This window comes from Pleurodeles waltl, chromosome 4_1, assembly GCF_031143425.1.
Source record: "Pleurodeles waltl isolate 20211129_DDA chromosome 4_1, aPleWal1.hap1.20221129, whole genome shotgun sequence".
Lineage (NCBI taxonomy): Eukaryota > Metazoa > Chordata > Amphibia > Caudata > Salamandridae > Pleurodeles > Pleurodeles waltl.
The window spans coordinates 192879866-192905516 of NC_090442.1; the positions used below are offsets into that span (position 1 = coordinate 192879866).

Below are 25651 nucleotides of genomic sequence, written 5' to 3' on the forward strand. Positions count from 1 at the left end.
CTCTTGCATTCGTTATCTGAGGAATAGCCTAGAGGAGAGACCCTAAATAGCCAGAAAAGGAGGTTTGGCTACCAAGAAAGGAGGTTTGGCTACCAAGAGAGGTAATCACCTATCAGGAGGGGTCTCTGACGGAACCTGCTGGCACTGGCCACTCAGAGCAGTCCAGTGTGCCCCCAACACCTCTGAATCCGAGATGGCAGAGGTCTGGGACACACTGGAGGAGCTGTGGACACCTCCCCTGGGAGGTACTGGTCACTGCAGGGCTGGGGGATCCCTGAACCGGTGTAGACTGGCTTATGCAGAGATGGGCACCATCTGTGCCCATCAAAGCATTTCCAAAGGCTGGGGGAGGCTACTCCTCCTCAACCCTTCACACCTATTTTCAAAGGGAGAGGGTGTAACACCCTCTCTCAGAGGAAATCCTTTGTTCTGCCTTCCTGGGACTGGGCTGCCCAGACCCCAGGAGGGCAGAATCCTGTCTGAGGGGTTGGCAGCAGCAGCAGCTGCAGTGGAAACCCTGGAAAGGCAGTTTGAAAGTACCCGCGTTCTGTGCTAGAGACCCGGGGGATCATGTTACATGGCAATGTTCGGAGTTACCATTGTGACGCTACACATAGGTAGTGACCTATGTGCAGTGCACGCGTGTAATCGTGTCCCCGCACTCACAAAGTTTGGGGAATTTGCCCTGAACAATGTGGGGGCACCTTGGCTAGTGCCAGGGTGCCCACACACTAAATAACTTGCCACCTAACCTTCACCAAGTGAGGGTTAGACATATAGGTGACTTATAAGTTACTTATATGCAGTGAAAAATGGCTGTGAAATAACGTGGATGTTATCTCACTCAGGCTGTAGTGGCAGTCCTGTGTAAGAATTGTCAGAGCTCCCTATGGGTGGCAAAAGAAATGCTGCAGCCCATAGGGATCTCCTGGAACCACAATACCCTGGGTACCTAGGTACCATATACAAGGGAATTATAGGGGGGTTCCAGTGTGCCAATGAGAATTGGTAAAATTAGTGACTAGCCTGCAGTGACAATTGTAAAGCAGAGAGAGAGCAAAAACACTGAGGTTCTGGTTAGCAGAGCCTCAGTAATACAGTTAGGCACCACACAGGGAACACATATAGGCCACAAACTTATGAGCACTGGGGTCCTGACTAGCAGGAGCCCAGTGACACATATGAAACACACTGACAACATAGGGTTTTCCCTATGAGCACTGGGCCCTGGCTAGCAGGATCCCAGTGAGACAGTAAAAACACCCTGACATATACTCACAAACAGGCCAAAAGTGGGGATAACAAGGCTAGAAAGGGGCTACCTTCCTACAATGTGTTCTAGGGATGATATGCACACTTTGGGCCTAATTACGACCTTGGCGGATGGGATACTCTGACACACACGTGACGAATATCCCACCTGCCGTATTACAAGTTCCATTATATCCTATAGAACTTGTAAAACTGCGGATGGGATTTCCGTTACATTTGTGACGGAGTATCCCATCTGCCAAGGTCATAATCAGGCCCTCTGTCTTGAGAAAGACTCTTCATAGCCGAAACACAGTGATTGGCACTGACTGCCATTATATGGATTATTGCCATTCTGGAGTGTTCATCCTTTCTCAGTTTGTTCTGGGATGTGATTGGAATTGATATTGACTAGGCCCTGTTAACTGTCTGGGGAAAGCCAATCCCTGCTGCGTATATCCCCTGCAGCACAAGGCGTGTGCCTCTCCCTGTGCATTTTGTTCCTTGCTTCTCTCTGCCCTACATGTTCTCTTTATTTTTTAACCCTTTGTGAAACTCGCAAATCATATGTGACCTGTGATTTTTCACAAATATTGCAGACTCCTACTACTTTACATGGCCACTCACGTGATTAAGACCTTGTTTTCATTCCAAGCCGCGGGTAAATTTACGCATTATTTTTCTTGCCGTAGTACTTGAGTTTTCCACACCTCTGGGCTCCCTCAGCACATCCCTGGTGTCGGGTATATCCCTGGGCAGTCCCCATGGGTGTGAAAATATTATTTTCCTCAGCTCCAAACTCATGAGTTGATTCCAACTCGTGAGATTCAAGGTTATGGAAACACATTTATCAGAGCACCTCTCCAGCCAGTCACAGTTCTCAAACACTTCTAAATGTGATTGACAGGAGTCAATCAATCAATCAATCAAATTAAAAAAAATTATAGAGTGTGCTACTCACCCGTAAGGGTCTCAAGGCGCTGGGGGGGGAGAAAGGAAAATGAGGGGGCTGCCGATTACTGTTCAAAAAGCCATGTCTTGAGGTGTTTTCTGAAAGACAGGAGGTCCTGAGTCTTGCGGAGGTTGGTGGGGAGAGAATTCCAGGTTTTGGGGGCGAGGTAGGAGAAGGATCTGCCTCCCGTGGTGGCGCGTTGGATGCGGGGGACTGTGGCGAGTGCGAGTACGGCGGAGTGGAGGTGGCGAGTGGGAGTGTGGAAGTTCACTCTTTCGTTGAGGTAGGCTGGTCCAGTGTTGTGGAGGGATTTGTGTGCGTGGATGAGGACTTTGAAGATGATCCTTTTGTCGATCGGAAGCCAGTGAAGGGATCTGAGGTGGGAGGAGATGTGTTCATGGCGTGGGAGGTCCAGGATGAGGCGGGCGGCTGCGTTCTGGATCCTCTGGCGTTTTCACTGAAGCTTGACTGTGGTGCCAGCGTAGAGGGCGTTTCCATAGTCTAGCCTGCTGCTGATGAGTGCATGGGTGACGGTCTTTCTGGTCTCTATGGGTATCCATTTGAAGGTTTTTCGCAGCATGCGGAAGGTGTTGAAACAGGAGGAGGTTATGGCGTTGATTTGCTGGGTCATGGAGAAAGAAGAATCTAAGATGATGCTGAGGTTGCGTGCGTGGGTGGCGGGTGTTGGGGGTGATCCTAGGGCGGTGGGCCACCAGGAGTCGTCCCATATTGTTTTGTTGGGGCCGAAGATGATGATTTCGGTTTTGTTGGAGTTTAGTTTGAGGTGGCTTGCTGTCATCCATTTGGCGGTGTCAAGGAGACTGGAGTGGAAGTTGGTTTTGGCAGTGGTAGGGATTCTGGTGAGGGAGATGACGAGCTGGGTGTCGTCTGAGTAGGATATGATGGTGATCCCGTGTGGCCGGAGGATGTTGGCGAGCGGAGCCATGTAAATGTTGAAAAGGGTGGGGCTGAGGGGGGACCCTTGGGGGACTCCGCAGATGATCTTGGTGGCAAAGGAGTGGAAAGGAGCGAGGCGGACTTTCTGGGTTCTTTCGGTGAGGAAGGAGGCGAGCCAGTCCAGGGCCTTGTGTCGAATTCCTGCGTCATAAAGGCGTGTGTGGAGTATTTGGTGGCAGACAGTGTCAAAGGCTGCGGAGAGGTCCAGGAGAATGACTGCGATGGTCTCGCCCTTGTCGGCTCTGGTTCTGATATCGTCAGTACAGGCGATGAGGGCGGTCTCAGTGCTGTGGTTCTTGCGGAATCCAGACTGGGAGGCGTCTTGTGCGTTGTTTTCCTCTAGGAAGTGAGGCGGTGGGTGTTCACTAACTTCTCAGCGACCTTGACGGGGAAGGGGAGAAGAGAAATTGGGCGGTAGTTGGTGAGGTCATCCGGGTCAGCTTTGGGCTTTTTCAGGAGTGCGGTTACTTCTGCGTGCTTCCAGGAGTCTGGGAAGGTGGCGCGTTGAAAGAGCTGTTGATTACGGCGCAAAGCATGGGAGCGATGGTTGGCTGGCCTTGTTGAAAATGCGGTGGGGGCAGGGGTCCGAGGGGGAGCCTGAGTGGATGGAGTTCATCGTTTTTTCGTTTTCTTCGTTGTTGGTAGGGGCCCAGGTGTGTAGTAGGTTGGGGGGGTGAGTTGTTGTTGGTCGTGTCAGTGGTGGGGGTGGTGAGTGCTGGTGGTGTGAAGCTGTTGTGTATGTCTAAGATTTTGAGGTGGAAGTGGTTGGAGAGGTAGTCGCAGAGGTTTTGTGTGTGAGTGGGTTCGATGTTGCTGGCTTTGGGTTTGGAGTTGTGAGGTGTGACTCGTAATTTTAATTGGCAAAGATATATAAAAATGTTCTCCGTTAAAACCCGCTAGGCTACTTTTAAAATGCTTATATTTCGAATCATTAGATCAGAGTAACAAAAGAAGACATTCTGAGTAAAGTTTTATATTATTATCATTCCATGTTTGGGGTAAATACACTCTGCAGTTTAGGCTGTAGGAGTGAGCAAAATCTCCTATTTGAAACTAAAATGGGAAAACACATCTTTTTTCACCCCAATCCCATTTAGCTTTTTCCCCAAGATGGATCATCACAAAACCTGGCATTCTGAACTTTAGTTGACTGTGCTAAACGATTGCCAACTTTTATGCAAATCTGTCCACGAGGTTAAAGATAGAGACAAATCAAATAATGCCTTTTCAAGGGAACGTGCTGCTGAAGTGGGTGAGCCCCTCTGTGTTATACTATATCTCTAATCTTCCAATAAAATATTGACATAAATAGTGATGCTTCGTCTTTCATCTTTGAGGAGGAATAGGGATTTTGAAACTGTAAATCCTGGTTGCAGTATATTCTAACACAAGTCAATAAAAGAAAATAGGATCTGGTCTAGTTGGTCTCACGAAGTTAGCCTTTTAAGATGCAGGTCTCCTGTTCATCCAGCATCTGCTTTGCTTCCTATCATGGTTTACAGTGTGGAGTGCTCCTAAAATGGATAGTAACAGATAAGGTGCTGCATGGAGTGTACATAAAGATGCTCCCCTTCTTCTTCACAGGTTGGTGAGGAAGACAAGGGACACCCTCTATGGTTCTTTAAGGATGCCCTGCAAATACCTGCCTCCCAAGGAGCAGACCTGCCTTACTTCTTCCATGCTGGTGAGACTAGTAAGTACAGGGGCACTGTGTAACCTTTCACTCAAAGTGTACGGCATCGTGAAGCACCAGAGAAGAAGCAGTGGGTGGACGTTGTGCCACTAAGAGAGATGCATTGTGAGATGAAACAAGTGTGAACCCTGGCTGAATTGTGTGGACTCTAGCAGAATTCAAGTATGTTAAAATATATGAGTGAAGACGTGCCCCATGTATTGTTCATAATTTTTTTTTTATCCTGTAAATTACAGAATATACATAGCACAATCTTGGTGGTCAGAAAACATTCACGCCTATGTCTCGATCTCTAGTACGAAACAGATGTATCCAGGTATTTTTTTTAATTTTTGTTAGCTTATGTGAAACGAGTTGCTACTCATTCAAGTTCTGCAATTGGATAGTTACTACTAGTACCATACGATTCATGTCCGTTCTACGTTCTACCTGGAAAATGTTTGCATAATGGGCCTCTGCACTCAGTAGGAACATACTTTCATTAACAGACAGCTCCTCATCCCATTAAAAGAATTAGGTCTGATTGACAGAGGTGGTACTGGTAGCCATAGGACATAATATTTTGACCATTACTGTAAGTGGTTAACTGGTTACGTTTATCTTTCTACGTGTATTTGTGGCCTTTTGGAACTCTGAATCTTGATGTGCCCCTAAATTCTGGTGAATGATGAAATCAGTGATGCCCTTGGTACACTTAGTGCTGGTGAGTGGTGAAGGTAGCAATGCCCTTGGTGTACCTAGGGATGGTCGGCGGTGATGTCGGTGATGCCCTTGGTGGACCTAGTGCTGGTGAGAGTGATGCCCTTGGTGTGCCTAGTGCTGGTGAGCGGTGAACTCAGGGATGCCCTTGGTGCACCTAGTGCTGGTGAGCAATGAAGCAGCAGTGCTCTTGGTTGATCTAGTGCTGGCAAGTGGTGAAGTCAGTGTGAGAATGCACAGAGGTGAGACTGTGGGATTTTTTTCTCTGCATGCTATAACCTTATGTTGGATTTAGAGTTTTCCTTTCAATTTAATTACTGCTTAATACCGCTAGCGAGTCTCTGTAAACACTTTGATCCATCATTCCACACTGAGGCTAATGGCAGATGGTTTGTGTCACTAGTGCCAAGAGTCAGGATTGTGATACTAATGGTCTGAGTGCTTTAGAAAACTAGATTCCTTAGAGTAATCTTAGGTTTTATGGAAAGGCTGGTATGTGGCTCCAAATAGGGTAAAAAAAGTTGTAGTGGCTTATGTTAGTTAATAAAGCTCCAAAAATGGAGAGACTCTCCACTATCATTACAAAATGAACTCACTGTCATAGACCGGGTTCCATAAGAGATGTAGTAAATATAGGATCATTGAACCTTGCCCTCCCTCCAGAGAAAAAGTTTCCTTCTGTTACATTTGGATGAAACAGGTTGAGACAACAAAGGTCAGTTACCCTCCCACCCTTGTCTAACACTAATTTCAAACGCTGCAACAAGTCTGCTAAGAGACGTTTGTTCAAAAAGAGCAAAATGTTCCCAGTTAGACCATCGAATAATGATGAACAAAGGCATTTCATTACATGACTTAGGAGAGATTCTAATCAATTGCCTGTGGTACCAGTGAGGTCAAATGATGCTCATCAGACATCAGTAGCTCAAGAACTGGACAAGAAGGTCTTGATCATGAAAGATGTAATTCCGTCCATGATGCATAGGAGGAAGGAAGTCTCAAAATATGGCTTGAACACAATGGGGTCATGTTACTGTCAAAGTGACCACAGAAGCATGAGATTTTCCTACTTGTCCTTCTTTGGCAGGGAAACAGAACATTTATGCAGATGTCCTGAAGTGAAAACACTTGAGGCTCAGATAAGCGAGAGGTTAAGTAGTAGCATGAAAAGCAATGCATATAAATTGTTTGCTGGCAAGGATGACACGAGCTGTTTCTCCTAGTGCAGAGGGGAAGCAACATATTACAAACTCTGGCAGAGTCTGATGAAGGCTAATGGAACAAGAACACAGATTTATGCGTTCTTTCCTTTAATTCACAAGGGTATTTGCTTAATCTGCAGTACACACACACATATATTAAATTGTTGGCCAGGCATGGGCACGGACAGGATGACTCATGGATCAGGTAACATTCTTCACGTTTTGTTCACTTTTATCAATCCTGCCATAATCTAGTGTGGTTTTTAAGTATCTCTCTTCACCAGATTCCAAGTTTATCAGCTACGGATACATTCATCTGAACACAATCTGGTAGCTCATTGGATTTTCTTTTTATTTAAAAGTGACCCAGATTCCCAGCTCATTAAGTTTCATCCACTAGCTCCAGTGGGGTAAAAAAACTTAGAGGCCCCCCTGCAAAGTGCATGTAGGGGGCCCCATTCCCCCTGGACTCAGGTAGGGGCCTGCCAACCGTGCACAGTGTACTGTGCTGAGTGGCACCCTGCAGCCCGGGGGGGGGGGGGGGGGGGAGTGCACTACAGGGGCTGTGGGGGACTTTGTTACGCCCTGACTATCTCTGTTATTCGAGCAGAAAAAACATTCAGGGCACTGCATCTCAAATTTACATATATTTATAGATCAGCCCACAACTACTAATGTCCAGCAATATACCGTGTCCTGCAGGCAGGTCGTGGAAACAGGCTAGTTCTGCGACCCTCAGGTATGAGACATAGAGGGTACTGCAGGTTATAATTCAGATGTCTGCTTTGTGAAGCAGCCTTTAAGATGAGCTATACCACAGCTATTTCCTACTGCTCTTTGGTCAGATTTGAAGGCAATTCTGTCTGCAGGATTTTGTATTCACTGTTTAATGGTATCTAATGAGTTTTCTTCTCTACTTTTTTCTCACCTAGAAATTACTGATTTTGTCACATGTGCACAATATACAAGAAACATAAACATGCCAGTTCCTCTCTAGTTTATTGCACATTGGTTCATAATCTCCTCCAAATTGTCCTGTATCCCACAATACAAGTCTTGCTGGGTAAATTCCTTGTGGCTTCCAGAAAGCTGAAACATGAGAAACTTGCCTTTTGGAAATAGGGCCTTCATCAGATATGATGAGGGTGGCCCTGTGATCTTCCAACATAAAAAAATGTATTATGATGACAATGTGCCAGACTTCCCCTACCCTCAATGACTGGTTGTTGAAGGCGGGCTGACCCCTGACAGTCGCTAACCATCTTCAGACTACAGCAAACCTCATGTCATCTTTGGGGTTCACTATCAACTTGTCACACCTAACTCCTTATCAGATGACCCCCTTCATCATAGCCATTCTGGATATGGGTCAATGTTGTGCCTGTCCCCCAGGAAAGATAGTCCAGGCTGTGATCCTGATCTTTTAGCCTGAGTTCTGGATTTCAGTGAGATCAGCGCTGAGGCTGTTGGGACTGATGCACTCCTGCACCCTGCTGGTTGAGCATGTATGCGGGCGCTGCTGTGGGATCTGAAGTCCCAGAGAGCCCAGCATCAAGGGGACCTCTCCAACCACGTTCAGATTTCAGAAGGAGAATGCAAAGAATCTGCAGTGATGTTTTCTGGACCAAGATTGGGTCTGTGGCAGACCCCTCACCCTTCCCCACCTGCAACTGAGAGGGGTTACTGGTGCATTGCTTCTGAGTTGGGGCAGACATCTGGGAGAGGTGGAGGTCAGAGGCCTCTGGTCTCTGGTGGAGTAGTGGCTCCACATCAGTGTTCTGGAGCTGGGGGCCACCTTCTTGGTGCTGAAAGTCTTCCTTCCATCCAGCAAGGAGAGAATAGTACAGGTGCTCACAGACAACACCACCACCATGTGGCACTGCAACAAACATAGCGAGGTGGTTGTCTAGGACCCTGTGCCACAAGGCCTTGCACCTCTGGAAGTGGCTGGACCACCAAGGGATTCGGTGGCACAACGTCTCTTCCACAAATGTGGAGAACCTTGGCTTGATCTATTCGTCACCTCCTGAGCACAAGCAGCAATGTCTTTGTTTCTGTGCTTTGGACTTTCCAAGACATCTGTCACTTGGTCACTCATTCCACCTCAAGTTAAACTTGGAACTCCTGTATGCCTTCCTGCCAATACCACTCCTGCCCAGAGTCCTCAAGAAGATCCGGACAGACCGAGCCCAAGTCATCGCCGTGGCTCTAGATTGGTATGTAAAATTTTGTGGTATCCTGAACCTTTGTGCTTGAGCGTATGTCCTTTAAACAGGCCTCCCCTCTGGTAAGACCTACTGTCCCAGCAGCAGGGCAAAGCCCTGAACCCAGGCCTTTGTAATCAACACCCTCATGCCTGGAGATTGAGTTGCAGCAGCTGGCCACATTTGATCTCCCTCCTGAAGTAGTGGATGTCACCCTTGCAGCAAGGCGTCCTTCTACAAAATCTGTGAACTCTGGGGCAGATTGGAGGCAAGGTGTGGCAGTCGCACTGCAGACCCATTATAGGCCAAACTGTTGGATGTGTTTACTGGACCAGCTGTCCTTTTTCAAATCATCTGCTGTGAAGTGATTTCTCAAAGGCTTGATCCATATGAAGGAAAGAAATGCAAGGCAGTGTAGTGCAGAAAAGAACTCCGTAGTCCTCTGCATTAAGATCTACTATGCAGTGGCCGAGAAGCAGCCTCCAAAAGGGTTGAGGGCTCATTCCATTAGGGCCAAGGCTGCTACCACTGCGTTGGCACTCAGGGTGCTGCATATTTGTCAGACAGCGGCTTTGGCATCAGTGAACACATTTACAAAGTACTGCTGCCTTAACAGCAACCAGGAAGAGTATTTTGGCTGTTTGGTGCTGCAGGACTTTTTGGTCTGAATAATTCCACTGACCCATCATTTGGCAAGGAACTGCTTTGGTATCTATTCTAAAGGTGAGGAATATGCGGTTAGAAGTATCCATCAGAAGGAAAAGTTGCTTAACTTTGGTAGCCCTCTTTCTGGTGGTTGATCTATCCAGGTGCAGATTCTTTACCGCATTCTGTGAAACAAACTCTTTTCCATCTTTAAAGGTCCCAAATTAGAGATCTGCACATTGGCATGAACAGTTGGGTTTTGGGCTTTGCATCTGAGGCATGGACAGTGTCCAGAAAGAAACTGCCATCAGTGTGCATATATGCAGCTCCAGCTGTCACTTCAGGGCAGAGCTGTGTAGACGCAGAACTGCACACCACCACCTATGGGCGCAGAGGGACTATGCTGAAAAATCTTGCAGTATGGTGTCTGGGGATTCTCCAGAAGTGAGGACTCTGCTTTTAATTAGAGTAACCACCAGAAAGAACGTTACCAATGGTAAGTAACTTGTTCTTTCATATATTTATGTTATACAAAATCAGTGAATTTGCAAATAAATAAATAAGTAGTTCTTTGCAATGCAAGTGAAAATATAAACACACAAACCCCTCACCTGCATCAGTATGTTCGTTCCTAACCCATTTTTATAGGTATATGAAGATGCTTCAGTAACCGGAAAATCCTTCATACGTTTTTGAGTAGATGTAGAATGCACACCTTTGTTTCCTTTGCAATAATGTATGATTGAAGATATACTTCTTCTCTGTGTTGGGGTTTTATCTTAAGAATACATGTCAGCATGCAATTATCAGCTAGAAACACACCCAGGTTGTCTCTCTGCCTATCTCATTTTCTCAGCTTTCTCTGTCCTCAGTTTTACTCTCTCCATTTTCCTCTTTTTTTTCTCACCCAGTGTTTCCTCCCTAACTTTTTGGCTCCCAACCTCTCCTTTTTTGTAATTTATGTAGTGCCATAAATATATTACAGTATGATACAAGTGCATCACAATCTGAATTCATTTAGTTTAATGTAGCATGTCTATTCCTTCAAAACATATGTTTTGAGACGTGTATTACCATTTTTAACCACTGCTAAGCAGACAGAGCAGGTCCCTTTTGTGTTGTAGTTAGAGATGATATTTTCAATAAGGAAAAACAAACCAAATCTCCATTTGTGCTGACACCAGTTTCGTAGATCGTAACCTCTTGGAGAGCACTTAAGCCATGATTACTAACCAATAATGTACATGGCTCCAAATCCTACTATTCCTCCTCCTAGTTATTACTCCTAAGTACATCCCACCTCCTGTACGGCAACTCAAGAAACATGCTGAAACTTTAAGAGCTAGACTGAGCTGAATAGGTCTCTCCTGCCATATCCAAGCCTCTCCCGAAGGCCCTATCAGTCAAAGGGAAGTGCGTGTAGATCCTAGTGACAGGGACAAGGAAGAGTACAATTAGGAATAAAGAAGATTGTTGGTAAGTACTCCGGTTATAACTTTGACATCCTACCCTGAAGCCTGAGTCCAGGAAGCCACAACTCCCATGCCTGGACCTGTCTGAATCCCTCAAACTACCACCAAAGAAGACGGCATAAACATCTGCCAAGTAAGAGAAGATGTCTGAGACAAACTCCAGAAAAACATGACAGAACAGGAGAAAGCCAGTAGGCTAAGCAGGGCTTTAATTTCTAGTCTCTAATGACTAGGATAAGGAAGAGTGATTTTGAGGTAATGAGGAGGGACACAGGGAAATTCCCAAAATATGTTTTTCCTTCTGTCTCTACCTCTTCCCCTTTTGTAACAGCTGCCTCTTTCTTTGCTCTTCTCATCTTCCTTCCCTCTACTCTTTGCTTCAATGTCTTTTTATCAATCATCCCCATCTCTACCCTCTTTTGATATCCTTTTGCTCCAACTTTTTTCTATATTCATATCTCTTTCCCAACACTTTTACGGCCTACACATCATCCACTCACCTTTCCACTTTCTTCCTTACTTACTAGACTGTTCCTTTAGCACCGCTTTCTCTCCTTTCTCTTCCTATCCATTTTCCACAGCTCTTCTACCTTTTTATTCCGTTGCTGTCTTCGTTTTACTAATTCCTTTGTGCCCTATTCCTTATTGATTCTGTGGCTTTCATTTTTCTTTCATTTATTTGATACTGTGGGTACCCTGACCATGGCAATACCTCGAACTATCTGCCTTTCTTACCGCTTCTCATGCTGTCCATCGCTTGTGAGTTCGAAACCTAGCAAGAAACAGAGTTGCGTTCAAGGTGACCCTTGTGGGCATGACAGCAGTACTAATCGGCAGGACAGTGAGTCAGCCACTTGCACAAAAGTCAGACCAATATCCTTTCTGGCCAGTGCCATCTTTATGAGCATCTGAGACCCATATACCCCATGATAGCCGAACAACAGTCCAGTCAGGGGCATTCTCAACTGTGATGGCCACAATGCAGAGCAGGCAGATGCTACCATAGGCAGAGTTTGACTTATTTAGTGGGACAGGTGGAAGAGATTAAGACAAACTGATCACTTTCCCACTAATCAGATCTTAGCATTTCATAAGAAAGGTGGGAATCTCAAATCCTGACCCAGTTTGACACAAGGGGTAAGATCAAGTGGCGGGTGGGATTCAGGAGCACACCCTTTGTAATTGCCAGCATCCCATCAGTTGTGGAGGACCTGGTACGCTAAGGGGATACATTACTTACTGGATTTTCCATGATGCAGACGAGTTAGGAGGGGGTAGAGTTTATCCTGGTTTTTGGAAAAGGATAAAGAATAGGCTGGCAGACTGAAGGGACTGGAATTTCTGATTTGCCGTGTGGAACAGATCTGGACTCTAGGGGAAGCCAAGATTCTTCATCTTCTATGTACGCAAAGAAAAAAGGAACATCTTTAAAGGCTTTACAGTTGTACAGTCTTGTTAACACTTCACACCAAAAAATGTACAAAATGATGGGTTGATTGAAAGAACATGTTGTCCATCTGCTGTCACCCTTTTCCCAGAACAATATATCAAAAATTCTCTGATAATTTTCAATATTTATAATTTTATTGCTTCTCCGCCTTTTTTCCCTACAGACTGGCAAGGCCGTGAGGTCGATGAGAACATCCTTGATGCAATGTTGCTGAACACCACTCGTATAGGCCATGGATTTGCCATCCTGAAACATCCAGTGGCATGGGAACTGTCCAGGAAGATGGCTATCCCATTAGAAGTCTGTCCAATCTCCAACCAGGTATGGGCCGTTTGAGCAAATGGGGCAACTAAATGACAGCCAATAAAGAGGGTGTACGATAGGAAGAGGTGAGTGGAGGGGCTCCAGGAAGCAAAGATCTAAATGCTGAGCTCAAAGTCTGCTTTCTCACTTTATAAACTGTATGATTTGGGGTCGTGGGAGCCCACCGTCCAAGTTGGCCACATAAATGCGGCACTCTAGCTCCTTCCCCTATAATCCGACATTAATCCTTTCCTCTCTCACAGACCCTGCAATCTGGAATTGCCAAAAGAAGATGGCGGTGAAGTGCAGCTTGCTGCTTCAGGAGCAGAGACAGGTGCCCGCTTTGTGAGGCGGCTGCTGCTGAGTGCACTGTGTGCAGCATCGGAGCCCCCAGCGGGGACAGGAACCGCCAGTGAGCCCGGGGTCAGCCCTGCTCCGGCTCCGACAAGTTTAGTGGGAACTGATACCGTGCAGTATTCCTGAAGAGCAGGAAGGTTAGCCTTCTGATCGGGGAGGAGACATAGAACTATTGGTGAAGTAAGACGACTGAACCTTGGCTGCCATACACCATTTTGGAGATTGTGACCCGAACGCGGGACAGTGATACCCGACCTGCCATTATACTGACATGAAGGCTCCCTGCGTGGGTAGGTACTGATGGAGACCTAACACTTACTGGAGGGTGTGAGTGACTGAGAATACCAGACAGGATGCTGAGAGGTCGGACCTCAGTTGCCAGATTTTGTTGGCAAAACTTGGGAGGTAAGAGCTGCACACCCCTCTGCTAACCTGAATGTGGGGTTGGTTCATGTGCTGAGGGTCGTTGAATGGCACTAGATGACAGCAGGGATATGTGAACTGCAGATGAGTCATCGTTTAAGCAAAGCGCAATAATACACGAAGATGTGTGCATACAAACCTGCAGAGGTCACTGATATCAGAGCATACTTACTGTGCCATGGGAAAAATAGAGCACCCTTTTTGAACAGAGGAATGTCCGGCGAGGGCACAGGGATACAGGATTGCTGCTGGTAGGTCAGGAGCAGTTGGACAGGGTTGCCATGTTGAACTCTGAGATTAAAGCCCTACTGCTGGAGATGAGTGCAAGCCTGAAGGAGATAGATGGTGAAATTGATCTCTTAGCAATCTGATTGGACCAAGTAATGGAGAGGGTTGATAAGCAGGGGTCCCGAATCAACACAGTGCAATGTTGAATTTCAGACCTGGAAGATGGAGCTAATATCTAAAGCGGCACTCAACAGCGCATGAAAAATGTTATTATAGGAGCAAAGAATGACGACCTTGAAGTACACACATGCTGCTGTCATGTTTGAAGTGCTGGACTGCCTATGTCTAAGGAGCTGCGAAAACTGGAAAACCTCATCAAAACAATAGTTGCTGATATGTTAGATGGGTCCCATTTCTCGAATTTGTGTTTGATAGAACACACACATAGATCACAGATCCTGGGCATGCCACCTAGACCAGGAGTCACTCTTTTTTTTAATTATAGGGATCAGGATGCAGCCCTGTGACTGGCCAGGGAGAAGCGAAGACATAAATGATCATCACTGTCTCTATTGCTAGACTTCACCACAGAAGTACAGTAGGCGAGGCAGGCCTTTCTGGATCATAAGACGCAACTAAGGTCCTTAAACATTCAATATTTCAGATTACTACGGGTGAAACTACGGCTGCACCATGATGGAAACACTCACTTCTTCAACAACCCCAAGGCAAATGGCAAGTTTGCCAAAACTCAATTAATGAAGCAGTGCAAAGAGCCCTGAGCATCCTTGAGGTCAGTAGGTTAAGAAGGAATGGATTATCTGACTAGAGATGTAGAATGGTAGATGAAGGACATTGCTGTATCTGAGGGGTTGATATGATAGAACGTTTATGGTCTACATTAGGTTTTGGCTTACCGAATTCCTAGAGACGAGGACACTGCTTTCACATTTTTTGGTTACTCCTTGGCTCCCCCTTGACTACCCTCCCAGTCCTCCCACCCCTAATTTGACCACTCACCACCAAATTACATATTAGGGATCTCTTTGTGGCCAAACAGGCAAACGGCAATTTGAAAGAAAGCACAACGTCTCAATACTTGGAGGAATTAATTCAACATCACTCATTCTGGGAAGTATTGGAATGGGAGATGTGTTCAGCAGGAGAGTTGGTTAGTGGTAATATGGTAATATAAAGGGATTTGGTTAAGAAGTCTGCAGATTTGTACATCATTAGACCTTACTCAGACACTGTACAAGTTGAAAGGTAAATGGACCGAGTAGTCTTGGCCTGGGTAGAGGAAGGTGTAGGAGACCTCCAATCATAGAGCCACTGATTCTGACTAAAATGCCATAAATAGCTCTGCAGGTAGGTTAGGCCCCTGGCTCTGGTGGGCTGACAGGCACATTTTATAAAGAATGTGGAGATGGACTGGTCCTGCGTGGGATAAGGCTCCTGGCTCTGGTGGGCTGACAGCAATTTTTTGTAAAGTATAAGTAGATGAACCCTTATATTTGTTGGAATTATATGTGGCATCTTTGCAAGAGGAGCAGCTACCACAAGAGAGGCAATTGTGATTGCAGTGCTGAAACCAGGGAAGGATTATTGCCTGCTGTCATTGTTAAACGTACATCATGGCTCGCACAGTGATGAATGGACTGAACCAACTGATGGACAAACCAGTCCTATCTGAACAATCTGGATGTATGCTAGGTATGACCTTAACACACAACCTCTGTATACAGTTTGCACGGCTCATCGGCCAGACCAGGGATTAGGGAAGTCTCTGTACCTTTGGATATAAAGAATACTTTCTATTTGCTCAAATGGCCCTCCCTGATGGCTCACATCTAAGGTATTTGACAAGTAGTTGCACAAGGCAAGGCTGCTGGCTATTTGCATTGGCCATAAAGGGACTGCTGGCTCAGAAGGATGCATTTTCATGTGGGTTTAACATTTCTGACAGAGGTTTCTCTCGTCACTCTGACAATATACTGCTCTATGTAAAAACAATCCTAAGCCTATCTGAAACCCATTATTGGGTAAATAATTAGATTCAGAGAGGTTTGTGACATTAAAATTAATTTGAGGAAGTCCAAGATGTTTCCCCTTGCCAGTAATGACCAAGATAGTAATCTTGTGTTGTGGCCAATGCTTAAAATAGATTCATAGAAGTGCAGGTACTCACTACTTGAGTACCTATTTGCTCCTGAGAAATGCTGGTACTATCCCATTAAATGTATTGCAGCAATGTTGAGAATGGCAGATACTCTCCCCTTCAACTACAGACGTGCGGGTACTCAGTCCCGGAGAGGACCTGCACATTTAAAGCCTTGATTGTGGCTTGATGGACCTGTAAAATACCCGAGCCTCTACACAATGGAGTCCGAGACCATGTACCAGGGAACAATTATGAGCCTGCAGTGGACAAGCTGGTGACAAAGTTGGAGAGGTGGATTCAGCTTCTCTTGTCCATTATGGGAAGAATATTGCTAATTAAGATGCTATGGCTACACTTAGCTTTATACTTGTTAAAAACAGTCCGATGTGTAATATGCAATACTTTTTTTTTGCAAAGCAGCAAAGACTGCTAACCGAGACTTCAATGGGAGTTACTGATGCTACCATTTGGGTTGGGGGTTGGGAAGTTCGTATTATCTTACGGTGAAAAGTATATCTTTGCTACTCAGTCACACTTTGTGATGCATTGTCTACACTCAGCAAGTCGGTGCCACATTTACCACTAAAAAGAGACTAGGGGGGTCATTACGATCTTGGCGGGCGGCATCAACCGCCCGCCAAGATCGGACCGCCGGGCGGCCGCCAATGCGTCCGCACTCCCGCCGCAGCCATTTGGAGATCCCCGCCGGCCTAGCGGGGATCTCGGCCGCAACACAGGAGCCGGCTCCAAATGCAGCCGGCGGTGTTGCGGCTGTGCGGCGGGTGCAGTTGCACCCGTCGCGCTTTTCAGACAGTGAAAAGCTCCATGGGGCCCTGTCAGGTGGCCCCTGCACTGCCCATGCTGGTGGCATGGGCAGTGCAGGGGCCCCCAGGGGCCCTGTGACTCCCCTTTCTGCCAGAGGCTGGCGGAAAGGGGACTCGTAATCCCCTGGGCAGCGCTGCTAGCAGCGCTGCCCAGGCGGATTATCACCGCGGGGCAAATGTGGCAGAATACCGCCAGCGTCGTAATAGGCCAGGAAGCACTGCCAGCCTGTTGGCGGTGCTTCCGTCATTTTAGCCCTGGCGGTCTCGTACCGCCAGGGTCAAAATGACCCCCAAGGTGTTGAAGGGTGAGGTTGAGACACTGTTGGCTTCTTGAGTACCAAAACTTTCAGTGTCACCCAAACTGTTATATGTACACACTTGGTGGCTGGTTGATGCGTAGAGCTGGTGGGCATACACAGCTTTTCTCCCACCATAACTATAGCTAATAACCTGCATTTACCGCCAACACTAGGCAACACCGAGGAGAATAGCTTGCTGAATGCAGGGTTGCTGTAGATGGAACAGTTGTTCCCAAATAGCACTTTCCTTGCACTGGAGCAGTTTAGAGGTGAGCAAGGTATAAACACACCGAATACACTGGCATACGTCAGGTTAAAACCAGAAGTACCTGCAAGATTTGTTTAATTTCCCTAGGAGTCAGTGAAATATTCTCATTTAACCTAAATGGTGCACTTCTCTGGTTCAAGGGACTGGGTTTTAAAGCTTTTGGCTTATGTACTGAAAACTGCATTGGACAATTGCCATGGCATTGAGAAAATGTGAGTCGCATCTTGAGTGCGAAATAGATGAGAAATGCTGGCAGTACTGCTGTAAGCAGACTACGCTGGTATCCCTAAATTAAATACACAAACTAGTTCATTTAGCATTTTTACATAGGCTGTACTGCAGTGCTGCTGTATGGATTAGACCCTCTTAACTGTCGCCGATGTGCGTATTCCCAGGCATATTCTATTCATCTGCCCTGATCCTACTTGTACTGGATGGAGACATTTTGTATTATAACCAAAATTACCTCTGTTCCAGTCGAATATTAATGCTACTTGGGTATGCAGCAAACACCCGTTTGGAGGGTAACATCTGCTGCTGCTGCTTGCGAAATGTACGGTGGTCCGAGTTTGGATGAGGGGCCCTCCCTAAAAGATTGCGATTGGCTGTCAGATGCTGCCATCTGTAATGAAGTAGTTTAAATTTATGTGGTCTTGCAGCTGCTAAGGATATCTGGGGGCCACTGTGAGCATACCTTGCAGAGTGTGGAGACAAGGGAGATAAGATATAATGTGTCCGTAACAACAAATGTCAGAACCCTTTTGAGAGGATCTCAGAGCAATCTGGAGCTTCTGGGCCCAACCATAGGAGTTATGGCCTTTCAATCCTGATGTCCTGGGGCCCTGCTTGCCATGGGCTTCGAGCAACAGGGCCAAGTACTACCCCTTCAGCTTTTGACTCTCAGTGGCACGTGTCATGCGACCCAAGGCTGTTCAGGGGGAGGCAGGTGCAAGGTATGCAATGACTCACAACTCAGTCCCACATTGTCCCCAGTAAGATGACTGTCCAGTCCAGTTCTGACTTTAGTATAAAAGTAGCATTATTCACACATGCAAAATGCAACACCCCAAAATAAATACACAATAGCTCTGAACCGGCGCACCGACAACCCCCCTCCACCCCCCACCCCCCCAACACCGAAGATCCCTTTTCCCCCTCAACTTCTCCCCACTCTGGATCTGCATCCCTGGGTGAAACTCTGGAGGTGACCTAGGTGCTGGCCATAATAGTGTGGGCATCAAAGTCTGGCTTTGGCCTTACAAAGTCACCTCTTGGGTGGAATACCACTAAGCTAGCACAGCTCTCCATGAAGGGCCTGCAGCCCCGTTTCAGTCTTACCAGCTGCGGACTCGGAAGAGTCTGAGAGCAGAGGCTGTTCTGCCCTCGCAACCCACAGTGAGCAGCATGCACTGCGCTCATCCATGTTTAGCGGTGGCAGTGCTCAGAAGCGGCTGCAGACGGCAGTGGCCCCTGGGCTCAGCAGCAGCTTCTTTGTGGTTCGCCTAGGTAATTGGATGAAGCAGCAGCCTTCAGCAGGGTGGCTTCTGGGCTTATTTCTGAGTCTCTCTATTGCTTGCTAATACTCCTCCGAGATGTCGACCTCCCCAACGGTCAAACTGGCCCCTCTTGGCATCTCGGGGTCCCAGGCCAGGGTAATGGTCCCAATCTGGTTAGATCCTCCAGGCGATGACCCCTGCACTCTTCGTTGTCCTATCCTGGTACACAAAGGGTCACAGACCTGGGCAACAATCAAAAGTCTCAGTTGCGCCGGGTAACTGCCCAGACAGTCCCAGTGGCAACAGGTGATGGCCCCGGCAGGCTCCGTGGTCCTCTCCTGGCATATGGGGGTCACAGGCATGGGTGACAGCCCAAATGAGATCAGTGATAGTGGGCAACGGCCTGCAGTGTCACGGCCACCCCAAATGTTTTACTGCATTCCACCAGAGAGTGGACATCTCTCTCACAGCATTGATCCCTACTAGACTGGACGCCTCACACTCTGCTCACAGGTTTTGTTCTTCAGAATCCCCGCTGAGCCTCGTCCTCTTCTTTGGTCTTAGAAGGGAGGCTTCAAAATGCTCTCCTCCTCCTCACACAGGCCAGTCGTCTTGGCAGGCAGGCTGCTGATGCTCCAGTTGCAAGGTAAGTGTTCCTGGTGCCTGACTGACGGCCCCTCACCCAGATGGGAGATCAGCAGACTTGGTCTCTAATCCTGCAGCAAAGAAGCATTGCTGCTCTTACCTCTCCTGATGCAATGGTGGTGTTCAACAACATATGGGCAATAGGCAACCACCTTTGTCCTAATCCAGACACATGTGTTTTAGTATCTGGCCTTTGAAATCTGGTTGGGGGTGTCAGCTTCTTTGAAGTGATTGCTTCTCTGCACTGCCCTTTGTCATAGGGATAGTTTGCCACAGCAGGACTGGATCCAGTTCCGAGTGACTCACAATACAGGCCTTGGGAGTAACCGAGGATCATACTTGGCTTTCATCCTCCACAGGATTATGACCCATAAAGGTTCAAAGGACTAAGCCTTCCTCTCTATCATATTCCCTGGTAGTGCCAGCCTTATCAGTCCCACACTGACCCTGACAATGAACCAAGGCCTTACTGACCAAATGGCCCCTTGGTGTGTTCAGAAGATGCTCTGCTTGCCTCTCTTCACTATGTGTGTCCCTGTATGTGGGTTGCAGCCCTCACCTCTCTAGCCTTGCAGACTCTGTGCTTCCAAAGTACAACCCACAGGCTCTATGCTATGTACCATCCACAGGCACACACATACACCTACCACGCACATGAAAGTATCAAGTGTTGTTCCAGTACATAAAAACAACAAGTGATGGACGGAATGCTGAACATTGTCAAACACTCACCCCCAGTCATAGATCTGGGTTAAATCCATTGTTCTTTTGCTCACCATGCCACCCCAGTTTGGACCCAGCCATATGCAAATCAGTCTTGACCCTGTTCCTCATGGGAACAGTCCAGACCGAACTGCCAAGCCAGGTCCTCACTAGACCGGAAACAAGCATCCTGGGACCAGTTTCAGGGTTTCACCCCTCATCAGCCAGGCTAACCTGAATCCAGTGGCATGGGAAGCACGGGACCCACGTCTGGGCATACCCTTCCCACTTAGGGCAACAAAGCAAAACCAACAAGTGATGGACGGAATGCTGAACATTGTCAAACACTCACCCCCAGTCATAGATCTGGGTTAAATCCATCGTTCTTTTGCTCACCATGCCACCCCAGTTTGGACCCAGCCATATGCAAATCAGTCTTGACCCTGTTCCTCATGGGAACAGTCCAGACCGAACTGCCAAGCCAGGTCCTCACTGGACCGGAAACAAGCATCCTGGGACCGGTTTCGGGGTTTCACCCCTCATCAGCCAGGCTAGCTTGAATCCAGTGGCATGGGAAGCACGGGACCCACGTCTCTGCATACCCTTCCCACTTAGGGCGACAAAGCAAAAACAACAAGTGATGGACGGAATGCTGAACATTGTCAAACACTCACCCCCAGTCATAGATCTGGGTTAAATCCATCATTCTTTTGCTCACCATGCCACCCCAGTTTGGACCCAGCCATATGCAAATCAGTCTTGACCCTGTTCCTCATGGGAACAGTCCAGACCGAACTGCCAAGCCAGGTCCTCACTGGACCGGAAACAAGGATCCTGGGACCGGTTTCGGGGTTTCACCCCTCATCAGCCAGGCTAGCTTGAATCCAGTGGCATGGGAAGCACGGGACCCACGTCTGGGCATACCCTTCCCACTTAGGGCGACAAAGCAAAAACAACAAGTGATGGACGGAATGCTGAACATTGTCAAACACTCACCCCCAGTCATAGATCTGGGTTAAATCCATCGTTCTTTTGCTCACCATGCCACCCCAGTTTGTATTCACAAGTATCACTCATGTTTGATGCTGCACACAATCCTTACAAGCCAAGGGCGAGTTAAGGACATAGCCACTTACAGAAGTGAGCCAGTCAGCCACATCTTGTGACACAGGTACTGAAACTGCTGAATACAAAAACAAGTATGGTGCCACCATAACATAAGTATTTGTAAAGCGCATCTTCACCCGTAGGCCTCTTGGTGCTGAATAACAGATGTTTTATTGTTACCCAACTAAATGGTACTCATTTTATCGACCTCAGAACTTGGATGAAAGGCTGAGTGGACCCGCCGGCATTTGAACCTGTGACCATGAGGTCAAACACAGGCCACTACAGTGGACGCATTAGTCCACTAAGCCACCAGACCCGGTGATGATTGTGTCACTTAATTTCAGGTAAGGGCAGTAGCCCTCTATTTTCACGGGGCTAGCCCTTGTTGCGCCTCTCCCAGTCTAAACAGACTGCATTACCATGAGACAGACCCCGGATCATGGTGCACGCCCATGACCAAAAATCAGTGCCAGGGATCCAGATATTGTTGCAACTGGGGCACTCTGGACAGGGTTACACATCTGTAAGCATCCAGGGGGCTTTTTTACCCCTACACATAGCAATGTATTAAACAAATGCTAGCTTTCTGATGTTACATATAGACATTGAAAATCATGATTGTCTATATATCTCTTCTTATATTGTGATTCGATCTAGAAGCTTATTTTGCATGAAGTGCTAAGAATCATTGATAACTAATAGCATTGGATCATATCCAATTTGTGAATGACATGCAGTCTATATCTGATGTTTTTCTGTCTGCTTATATCTGTAATTGATACTGACAAAAATGAAATAAAAAGGTAAACAAAAAGTGTCTGATGTAAATTAAATCACTTTATCTCATTGGGTGTATCTTCAAATTCAGTTTATTCACGCAAATGACCAACTAAGTAATAGGCCAGGTTGCTTTTTTGGAATAAGTGGCTTCTGCACTGCATCGTGTTCATCTTTGTTGCAATGTGTCTGCTGTGTAATTTATTTTATGACGTATAATGTAGCATTTGCCAATTACTTGTGTCTTTGCACTTTGTGCAGACATCATTGTGGCTGTCATTCATCCAGCTGGGAAGGGGCAGGGATTCGTTATTGATCAACATTTGTTTAGGGTGGAGGTTCGGGTCTTGAGACCTCTTGACTAACCTTTGTCAGCTATAACATTGTTGTCATGTAGGAACAGCGGATCCTGTGCCTTTGATACACATCAATCTTGGTCTTTCTAGGACAGTGTTTGGTGATCTTCTATTTCTCATCTGGGGTGTATTGTTCCTGATCTGGTTGTCATGGATTCATGCCACCTTCAGTTCTTGTAACAAGTAATTGCTTAACTTCCTCATTCTCCCCACACCTTCACGTTTATGGCCATCTCATCTTGCGTATTCTTTGGCCCATATTTACGTCTCTAAATGAGGTCTTCACGAATGCCAGCACAATGAGGGAGACAGGCTTGGCGACATGTAACTTCTTCCCTCCAGTGACAGACTTGAAGGAAGTGCAACTTGGCTTCATTGGCTGATATTGGCTTTTACTAAGCAGTGCATTGCTTATTCAGTAGTGTTCTGCCAAACCTAGCTGTTCTTTGCTGCAAGCAAGCATGGATCCTGATCTGATCCACTTGTACAGTGTTCGGGCAAGAGGGTGGATTCCAGTCGGCCCAGCCCTGGTGATAGAGGGTGTGCTTTAACCCCGAGTAGGATCTGTATAGAGACCAGGAGCAGCCTTGCAGGTTTTGTTATATGCCGATGATGTGTCTTGACTTCTCTCCCATTGTACTCATAAAAATGTAGCCCTCTACAAGTCCCTATCGGCAAACTGCACTACCACAGGGTCACTTGTTTTGATGCTCCGGTGGCGCAGGGTGCCTGCCCATATTTTAAGTGCCACGCAAAGCCTTGTGTGGCATTTCATGGCCTTGTAAATATGGCCCAATTTCACGCATAACATGCATGAAAGGGGTGTTCCATGTGTGTTGCTGTGGGTTCACACAAAACACCTATGGAATCTGATGCATTTCTAGAGTTATAAGGCTGGGAATTCGCCAAATTACTATGCCACCTTAGGGGTGGCTTTAAAGTGGCCCAAAAGGGAGAAATACATTTTTTTCTCAGTTTTTCCTTTTTTCTGCCTTCTGCAGCACACATAGAAAGACGAAAACGCCATTAATGATTGTTTATGCACATAAACAATCATCCCTGCAAAGCATATACCCTTGCAACATGGCACAAGGGTGCCTGCATTGGTGCTAGGCAGCAGTTTGTGCGCCAGCACAGAGGAAAGTACAGATATGCGTTGTATTTCTGTAAATACGATGGTTCCCTGCACTTTCATGCTGACGCAGCGCAGTGCAGCAAGCCAGCAAGCTGGCTTTGCTGCATCACGCCATGTCATTTCTTTGTAAATGGGCCCCTGTGTCTTTTGCTCTACAATTCACATTCAGAAAAGCCTCACTTTCAGAACATTAGAGGGCATAAATGACTTAACTCCATAACCACCATATTTTTATGGTGTTGTCCATGCAGTTGCTTTCAGTTTGCATCTGTAACAAAAAGAAAAATACATATGGTTTCTCATTCACAGGTGCTGATGCTGGTCTCAGATCTGAGGAACCACCCAGCTTCAGTTCTCCTTGCTGGCGGGCATCCTCTTGTGATCAGCTCTGATGATCCATCCCTCTTTGGAGCCAAAGGATTGTCGTATGATTTTTATGAAGTCTTCATGGGCATTGGTGGGATGAAGAGCGACCTGAAAACCTTAAAACAACTGGCCTTAAACTCTCTGCAGTAAGTATCATTCTCTGTTTCCATTTAACTGACTCAGGGGCCAGTGGGATTTAGTTTGTTACTTTGGGATATTGGGGATCGTTTAGAGTTGCCTTAAAATATGTCGTGGCTGATGAGCCTCCAGCATTTATGCTTTAGAAGTCCCTCCCTATTTAAGGCAGGCTTTATAATACATGTTATCCTGCTTGGAACTGACATTCAAGGCAGTGCATTCTTGGGAAGGAAAAAGTATTGATCTCCCCAGCATGCAGGGGGAACAAGCGTGTAGCACACCTCAAATAAATGCATTCCTAGATTTCTAGTTGGGTCTGGGGGTCTTCTGCCAAGACTAAAAGACAAAACAATTACTTTTGATGTAAAACGGATGAGAGAGAGACAAATCTAGTTCTGATTCCTGAACTACAAAACGTGAAACCAGATCTCTTGAAATTAATACCTACTTCTCCATATTGTCTGATCCTAGGCAAATATTTTATTTTACAAAAACTCCCTTTTTAGGGTTGAGCCTGCGTTGCATGCGCTCGCGCATGCGTATCGCAGCGAGACACTTTAGTTATTAGAAAAGGGCTCGGAGCCCTGTCAACGTCACGTCAGTGTGTTTCATTGGTTCGTGGGCTTGCCTAGTAAAATCTGCTTGCTTTCATTAGTGGAAGGCATGCACACGTCATGCCTTTTCCGGTGGTTAGCCCTCCTCGAGCGCAGCGACCAAGTACAGAAAACATGTGAGGCTTGCTGTTTTCTGTCGGATCGTGGACTACTTTTTCTCTATTTTCCTAGCGCGATTTCGTTTGGCAGAAGTCGAGCGCTTTACACAGTTAATTTCACTTTTTCGGATTACGTACATAAAAGCACTTTTGCCGATAGATGAAAAGTCGGGTTAGGAGTTTACAACGCGATCAGCTCTAACATGAGCAAACGCAAGACACGTTGCATTGCAAATGCTTGTTTTCTTTGTTGTCACGTGAGAGCACTTCTAAATCCTTGATTTCAGGCTATGCACTGTAAAGTCACCTATTACATTTAACACAGTATAATGGTGATCCATCTATAGGAAGAGTCTAGACCACATTTAGGGTTTACCTGACTACTGGCTTGCCTCTTAGTTCAATAATGGCATTGTTATTGGGGAGAATGAGACATACATTTTTCCGAGTTCATGTTTAAAAACTTTTAATAAATGTTTGTCAAGGCAGTGATATATTCTGAGGTTCTAAGGTGAAGCGCTTCCACGTGTTAAAGAAATACGCTTTTTAACCCCTTCGCTGCTAGTCCTTTTCCCCCTCCTGTGCCAAGCCTTTTTTTGGCTATTTGGGGCAGTTTGCGCTTAGGCCCTCATAACGTTTTGTTCACATAAGCTACAAATGCCAAATTTGCGTCCATTTTTCCAACATCCTAGGGATTCTAGAGGTACCCAGACTTTGTGTGTTGCCCTGAAGGAGACCAAGAGATTAGCCAAAATACAGTGAAAATTTAGATTTTTTCAAAAAAATGAGAAAAAGGGCTGCAGAAGGCAGCTCGTGGTTTTTCCCC

General features: G+C 46.5%; 1 protein-coding gene across 5 annotated transcripts in view; it reads left to right on the forward strand.

Moving 5' to 3' along the window:
• The window catches only part of LOC138287551 (adenosine deaminase 2-like), a 214764-nt gene that overhangs the window by 160297 nt on the left and 28816 nt on the right, over positions 1-25651 (forward strand). For 3 of the 5 annotated variants that reach the window (XM_069228065.1, XM_069228067.1, XM_069228066.1), the window contains 3 exons: positions 4745-4853; positions 12689-12846; positions 23919-24121. In XM_069228065.1, coding sequence (XP_069084166.1) covers positions 4745-4853; positions 12689-12846; positions 23919-24121 — 470 coding nt within the window. Of the gene's footprint in view, positions 1-4744; positions 4854-12688; positions 12847-13091; positions 13792-23918; positions 24126-25651 lie in introns of those variants that run through there. The other 2 variants (XM_069228069.1, XM_069228068.1) reach the window with 2 other exon arrangements.